The sequence below is a fragment of the Stegastes partitus genome, unplaced genomic scaffold (genome assembly GCF_000690725.1).
Source record: "Stegastes partitus isolate 25-593 unplaced genomic scaffold, Stegastes_partitus-1.0.2 Scaffold1115, whole genome shotgun sequence".
NCBI classification, from domain to species: Eukaryota; Metazoa; Chordata; class Actinopteri; family Pomacentridae; genus Stegastes; species Stegastes partitus.
This window is the reverse complement of record NW_007578846.1, coordinates 68149-76063: the sequence shown is the minus strand read 5'-3', so window position 1 is coordinate 76063 and position 7915 is coordinate 68149. Positions and strand designations below refer to the sequence as shown.

General features: G+C 45.2%; 1 protein-coding gene across 1 annotated transcript in view; it reads left to right on the top strand.

The window, feature by feature from the left end:
- Positions 1 to 7915, top strand: part of LOC103368034 (AT-rich interactive domain-containing protein 1B-like) — a 193016-nt gene that overhangs the window by 169537 nt on the left and 15564 nt on the right. The window contains exons 9-12 of the mRNA XM_008296268.1: positions 2635 to 2759; positions 4300 to 4403; positions 6002 to 6205; positions 6993 to 7208. Coding sequence (XP_008294490.1) covers positions 2635 to 2759; positions 4300 to 4403; positions 6002 to 6205; positions 6993 to 7208 — 649 coding nt within the window. The remainder of the gene's footprint in view (positions 1 to 2634; positions 2760 to 4299; positions 4404 to 6001; positions 6206 to 6992; positions 7209 to 7915) is intronic.

Below are 7915 nucleotides of genomic sequence, written 5' to 3'. Positions count from 1 at the left end.
GTGTGTGTGTGTGTGTGTGAAGGACAGTTAGGGTAGAGCATTTAGATAGAATATATTGAAAAACAATAGGATTGTAGCTGCCACTGGGTTGTTTTTTTTTTTTTTTTTAAAGTGCATTTCAAAGATCTTTATTTCAGGTGGACGGCTCAAACCCAAGATTCAATGCCAAATCTGAATTTTCATCCACTTTCGCTCCAATATTGTGTCAAAACTAAGTTGGACAGCGCCGGCCGAGGGAGCTCAGACCGAGTAGCGTTTCCCTTCGCTGTTTCTTTCACTTCCCTCCTCAGGCCACTCCTAGACAACAAACTGAGAGTGCACTGGCCTGATGGTGTTAGGATGGCTGTTTCTGTGTTTCTGACTGTGTGTGTGTGTGAGTGTGTGTGTGTGTGTGTTCCCTCGGCTCAGTCTCATGGAACAGCGATTACCTCCAGCTCTGGGGCCCTGAGCTGAAAATACGCCCCCCATCGGTCCACCAGGGACCCATACACACAGCACTCAGGCTTCTTCTCGCCTTAATTTCCATCCCTCCTCCTCCTCCTTCTCTCTTTCCCTCCTCCCGCCTCCTTTCTTGTTTTCTTCCTCTCCCTCCATTTCCATCTCCTCGCCATCCCTCCTCTTTCCCCCCTACTCTTCTTTCACTCACTCCTTCTCTCTCTGCGGCAACAGGATGCCTTCCTCCTCTCCCACCCCTCCACCCCCCTTCTCCATCACAAAGGTGCCCGAGAGCAAGATGAATGCGCTGTACCGTTTTTTTTCTTTCTTTCTTTCTTTCTTTCCCCCCCCATCCTCGATAGCAGCACATGCATATATTAAGTGTGATTAAACGCTGTGCGGTGCCTCCATCAAGTGCTTTCTAATGGGCTTTTTTATGACATGAATTAGTCATAATGGGAGAGCGCCACAGTCGAAAACCACCAACCACTGTTGTTGTTGTTGATTTGGAGATTTCACCATTTCACACGAGAGCTTGTGTGCTTATATCGCTCAAGGTGGGTGAGGGGCGTATTTTACAGTATGGATAAATGAGGCTCGAAGTCATTTGGCATCTCTAAACTTATTTTTCCTCGCTGGCGTGTCTCTTTTGTGGGAGTTTGCATGCAGAATAAATTTTTTTTGCTTTGCTTGAGAAGGTGCGACGATCAAAAGGTAAATTTATTTCTGTGTCTTGACTCACGCAGAGCTTTTTAGGGAACACGTAGGCAGCGAACGAAGGGAGTCTATATTCCCCCCATTATAGGGAAATGGGGCCAGATAAGCATGGATTTGGTGTGCTTGTTTCTTTGCCATGGAGCTCCCCTGTGCACCTCGGCCCCCATAGAGGGATTACATATGTATCATCAGCCGTGCTCTATGACTAATTACATCTGTGAGATGAGATTATAGGGAGGTTTACCAAGCCGATCCCTCCTCTTAGGCAATGTGTATCGGTTCCAACATGAGGTATTACATTATGTGTCTGTGTGAAAGAGAGAAGGATGCCAGTTAGGAGGGAATTGACTGACATAAATCCGGATAGCATTTGTGTTTTTCGTCCACATAAAACAGGCTCTGCATTTCGGGCCAAATACTCCTTCTCGTGGTCTGTCATGTTTCGCTTCCCTGCCTCCCCTCCTGCTTTTTTTTTTTTTGCTTTCCGTTCGCTACCGTTTGACTTCCTCAGTTCTCTGCCTCTTCCTCTCTAATTTTATTTCACCTTGAGCTCCCAGGTGTTTTCTTCCATCTTTCAGGCCTCTGTCTCTCTTCACCTCACATGTCCTTCCCCTCTGTCAGTCTCTCATCCCTCCCCCCTCCTCCACCTCCACCTCCTCCTCCTTCTCTCTCCAAGTCTTTTTATACGGTTGTCCAGGAGATAATCTTGAGTTAGCAGGAGATAGACCAAATTGTTCCAAACATGGTGTTCCCTTTCAGTCCCTATGTCACTGGCTTTGGCCTGTCTGGCGTGCAATGATAGATGCTGCCTTCAATCACACACACACACACACACACACACACACAAACGGATGGCTTGTATTCAGCAGGTTGCAGATAAGCCCCTCTGATGTCACTTGCAACACCATGTGATGAGCCGCCTGAGAGGGAGACGGGAGGCATGAGGGAGGGAGGTTGAGCGGCATTGATTTCTGCCGTCACCATGGCAACAAATAACATGATCCTCTCCAAAAGCACACCTTAATTAGTTAAATTATGACTTGTGGGATAGGGAGAGGGAGGAAGAGAGAGGGAGAAAACAGAGGGGGGATTTGTAGAGGAGAAAGGGGGGGGAGGCGATGGATGGAAGACTTTCTCTTTTCTGATGCCGCGTGCTCGTCTTCAGTCTTTTGGAGGAGCTGTTTGTTTGATCAGGGATATGTTGTGTACTTTGCTTTTTTATTGTGACTTTCAGATATACATGCTGCTCAGTTTTTTTTACTACAACAGTAAAGGAGGACGGCGGTGACAGACTGCCAAATATCTCTGTATGATTATGTGACTTCTGTTCTTCTGCAGCTTTCACTGTTTCCCACTTATCTCTTCACAGCCTGTCATCACATTGTGAATCTAGCTGGATTCATCTTCACTAAGTCTTCTAACGTCTTTCTCCTCTGTGTGTGTGTGCGTGTGTGTGTCTGTGTGTGTGTGTGCGCGCGGTAGGCAGGGCAACTACCAAGGCCCCGGCATCAGCCAGGCGAGCACTGTCCCCTACAGTCAGCCAGCGGGCAACAACAGTTCAGCCACGGGCAACGCACAAGGTCCAGGCTACAGTATGGCCCCCTCAGGTATTTAACTAATGCCGCCGGAAAGAGAATATTTTATGCTCTATATTATTGTCTACTTGTATGCTTTGTAACTGACACACACATGGACGAATGCCGGCATCTGATCCCCGCTGATATTGAGAAATCGCACATACCTGACATGGGAGACGATTTGGCCGAATTATCTAAATTTATTCACACAGCAAAAGCCCATTCATACCCAAGTTCAACAAAACGAAGCTGTGACCCCGCCTATGCTGGCTCATCCTGCATTGCAATCTTCTGAAAACATGTTTAATAAAAGAAACTGAGCTCCAGCCCTCTTGGTTAATGTTAGAAGCACACTGCGCCACTCAACCCGTGTGTTTATATCAGTGTGTGCAGAACTTAGCCAGGACTGTTTCCATTCACAGACACAGAGAGAAAGAGGGAGAGACAGGAGAAAGGGACAAAAAGAAAAAGAAGAAGAGCAAGAGGCCAAGAAATCAAGAGTTTGCCAGTTACTTTCTTGCTGCTTTTACTTCTCCTGTAGAGCTGGCCCTCCAGTGAGCAGAGATTAATGTGGTGCATCAGTTTTTCTTTCAGCCCTTCACCCCGCTGCATTGTTGCTAAACGCACATCAGAGAGCACTGTTGCTCCCAAAATGAAAGGCAGCTTTTATTCAAAACCAAATATCAGAATGCGTGACATTTGGAAAACTTCAAACGAATTAGAGTGCCAAGGTTCCTCAAAACTCATCTAGTTTGCCCGTGGGCACGGTAAAAAGCCATTAGTTTTCCCACCGTGCCACAGCACACAAGGGAAAAATAAAGAGGGGAGCCTTGTATCCAAGGACCCCTTCTCTCTGTTAATAAGAAATATGCGGCTGGCGCTATGAAAAGTAGTCTTAAGGATCTTAACCCTTCTTCAAGTAGAAACCCAATGAAGGTACGCAAATGTCTTTGAAAACAGAAACAAATCTTCTTGTCAGCCAACATCTCTTGAATGCTAACCTTTCCATTCTATTACCAATTTGAATATGTGAGAACATGGATGATTTCTCCCAAACTGTTGAAACAGTTGAAAGGCCATATTGGCTTGCTTTTAGCCGAGTCTTATCTCATTCCTTTTTCTATGTCTTCTTAAAGAAGCAGTCTTTTTATACATTTCTTTCACTATCTTCCATTTGAGATGAATGGCCGGACAGGCTTTAGAGAGGCCTTGAGAAGACAGAAAGGAAGACAGAACATAACATTTCAACTGTGCAAAGACATTAAACCATTTTACATTGTCTGACTTTGTCTGTGACATTATACAAACCATTATCCAGCAGCTCTCAGCCCACACAAAGATGGCACCATTCATTTAGGGAGTTAAAACAAATTGAATCAACGGTATACAAAAAAAAAAAAAAAAGTCTATCTTTTTATCCTGCTGTGTTAAAAGCATCCATATTGTAAAAAGGGAAAAAAATAACATCTATGATCCTGTGTTTAGTTTCACATTAGTTCATGCCTTTTTTTATTTGTAAAAAGTTTGGTACAAATATCTTTTAGTAACTGTTTGATCATGCCTGTTGAAGGACCTATGGGACTGTCGGGAGATGGTATAATGAGCCCGGATGGTAAACCGAAAACGGACGTCAAAGACGACAGCGGCCCCGCCAATGAGCCCCACAAACCAAAGGTACCTCTTTGACCGTTTCCTCAACCCATTTTTCTTCGCCGTTTCCTCCCTCTCTGGCTTTTTTGTTTGGTTTTGTGTCCTTCTTTTTTTGTGTGTGTGTGTTGTTGTGATCTTCCTCCCCCAAATGAAGCAAACCAAATCTGATCAGCATATGCTGCCTCAGCACAGTGGGCCGTTTCTCTGTTGTTTTCTCACCATATTTAATGATTTGTTTAACATTTACCATTCCTAATGTTTTCCTCGCTTTGTTTTTTGCCCCCAGCACTCTCTTCTTGCTGATGTTTTGGCAGCCCGAGCTGCAATAAAGAGAGAAACACAGAGAGAAAGAGAGGGCTTGGCATCTGCAGTACACACATTCAAACAACAACACAGAAATACAGAGCATATAGACACACACACACACACACATAAAAACTACAAAAAAAAAAAGACACACACTAGCCTTTTCAGTCTGTCACACACACATATGCATCACTCTTCTCTTTAACACTACTTCCACACACACACACACACGTCCCAATACACAATGCTGACTTCTCATTTTGCCCTACAATAGCAGCTCGGCTTGGCTCAACTCAGCAACAACAGAACTCTGCTCTTTGCTCTTTTCTACCCCCTCCCCTTGTTTTTGCTTAACAACCCCTCTCCCACACACACACACACTCACACACACACACACACACGAGGGCCTCCATCACATCCACTACACGTCTTTTTCCCTCCAAATCCCTGTCTTTTCTTTTGCTGATTACGGTAGTGGGGCCTTTTGAATTATTTAAGGCAGTCAGAGCAGCCAGAAAGACCCCCAGTGCTCCCAAAAGAGATGATCTGTCTGCCAAGAGAGAGAAAATGAGCGAGAGATCGAGAGACAGGGTAAGAGAGAGGGAGAAAGATAAGGTTTTGCTGACATGAGCATTCTGTACACAGACCAGAAGCACTTGTCAAGCTGTTGTTCCCTCTTTTCGCAGTCTCTTACACACACACACACACACACACACACACACACACAGAGTGAAGAACTCTCATACCCGGACGCAAACTTGCACACATGGGGTGATTTACACAAAAAGTGAAGCTTGTGTTGAGATTCACACACACACACACACACACACACACACACACACACACACACTAATACATACTGATCTGCATGCATGTTCAAACTCTTATCCAGATCTTGACATGCAAATAGTGTGCACGCGGTAACAGCTAAGCATAAAAAGTCTTTCACACACACACACTCGCTCTGCAGACAAAGTAGCAGGAAGCAGCATTCAGACTATTATTATAAAAGTGTTATTATAAAGCTAGAAACGTCATTAGAAAATGCCCTTTAATGTCAGTAGTATTCATTCTGCCTCTTGTTAGGCCCTTTATGAGGTGCTTTATCATTTATGTGTCTTATAATTGGATTAATATTACTGATGCATTGCTTTAAACGGCACAATGCTGGTTAAGGTGGAGCTAGTTTTGACTATTTAGCATTCAGTGAATCCATAATTGTGTTTTACAAGCCGGGCCCCACGTATTGCATGAAATGTGTGAGTTAAAAAAAAATAAAAAGCATAATATCTCTGTCATCGATCTCTCCTCAACAGCTACAGGACGGTTACATCAACAACAACAGCAGCAGCAGCGGCGGCGGCTCCCAGCAGTGCGCGTCCCAGCCGGCCACCCCGGGCGGCGCCCTCCCCGTGCCCTCCCCGCTCTCGCCCAGCCCCGCCAGCCTCTCCTCCTACCACGGGGACGACAGCGACAGCATCAGCAGCCCCCCCTGGCCGCTCAAGACTCCCTCCAGCCCCGTAAGAGCCACGAGGACGGCCGTTGTTGTTGCTGTTGCTGTTTGCACGGATGCATTTTACTAACCAAATACACAAATTCCATGTCATATTTGTACATATGCTATTCAGGCGCAAATAAAAAAGAAAAAAACGCGCCCCCCAAAAAAAACAAGCTACTTAAGTGAATTTCTGTTTATGGACAAGCTGAAGGATTATCGTGTAATTACTTGATCAAAAGCTGGTACTTAGACCACAGACGTCTCTCTGAACCTGGACCGGAGCCAGACGCTGCTGTGTGGGATTAAACTTTGTCCACCAATTTGAACTTGAGGGATATGAATGCGCCGTGAATGAACTTTGAAATACACACACAGGCTTGCGCGCTGAACGAAAATGCTCGAAAGAAGTGTTTATTTTTTTTGCTTGGTCATTCAACCAAGGGCCCACTTCAGAATGTGTAAATAAGGGATGAAACTTTAATGATCCTCATGGGGAGAGTGGGTTGCTGTAGCAGAGAAACAGCGAAAGGAGAAGGCAAAGAAAAAAAATAAACTGCAGAGTAGATTGTGCTGTAAGGAATAGAATATAGAGAACATACTTTCAGTGAGATTACTACATCTAAAAAAGGGAAATTATTTATATTATGTGTCCACACATGTCAAGTATGCAGTAGGAAAGTATGAAAACAACTTTATTACTGTCCTTTTATACATGTAGTCTGCTTTTTTTTAATTTTTAGAATACAAACAGAGTTATGTGTCATCTCATAAAGAGCCACTTTTCTTTATTTTTCTCTGTCCCTCACCAGAAAGCCAACCCAAACTCCTCCACCCTCAGCGGCGAGCGAATCACGCGGCTGTACGAGCTGGGCGTGGAGCCGGAGAGGCGAGGCTGGGTGGAGCGATACCTGACCTTCATGGAGGAGCGGGGCACACCTGTTGCCCAGCTTCCCGCCGTGGGCAAGAAGCCGCTGGACCTCTGGAAGCTCTACATGGCTGTTCGGGAGATAGGAGGCCTCGCCATGGTAACGCACGGGGGGGGAGCGAAGTTGTTATGATGGAATAATATTAGCGATAACAGACTTTAAAAGAGAATTTTATAGAGAGCTTAACCTCACATACAGTAAAGTCATTTCACTCCGCTCATGTGCGCTGGCTGTTTAGTATTCTCCAGCTACGTGCACGCTGGCTGCGTGGCATATGGTGTGCTTGTAAATGTTGAGAGACGTACTCAAGAGAATGAGATACATAAAATTAATCTTGGAGAATCTACCTAGAGCGTCGCAAGACACGGCTCCGTGCGTGTCCGACCCCATGTGATAAAAATGTAAAACATATGAAGCTTTACAGACTAACGTGGGCAAGTTTTGCAGAAAGGAATCGCAAACACTGCACAGCAACAAGAATGACCTGTTACATGTTAGACTTTTTAAAAATCTACCACTCATCTAAGAATGCTTTCCATAAGATTTTTAAATCCTGGCTTCAGGGAGCCGTTGTGAGGATCGGCACAGATGTTAGGAATGAGTTCTAGCTCACAGGTGGTTCTGACCCAAAGGTCTTATAGCAGGGGTGTGGAATCCTGGTCCTCGAGGGCCGCAATCCTGCATGTTTTAGATGTTTCCCTCTTCCAACACACCTGATTCAAATGATCAGGATGGTTATCAGGCTGGGCTGCAAGGTGGCGCAGTTGGTAGCACTGTTGCCTCGCAGCAAGAAGGTTGCCGGTTCG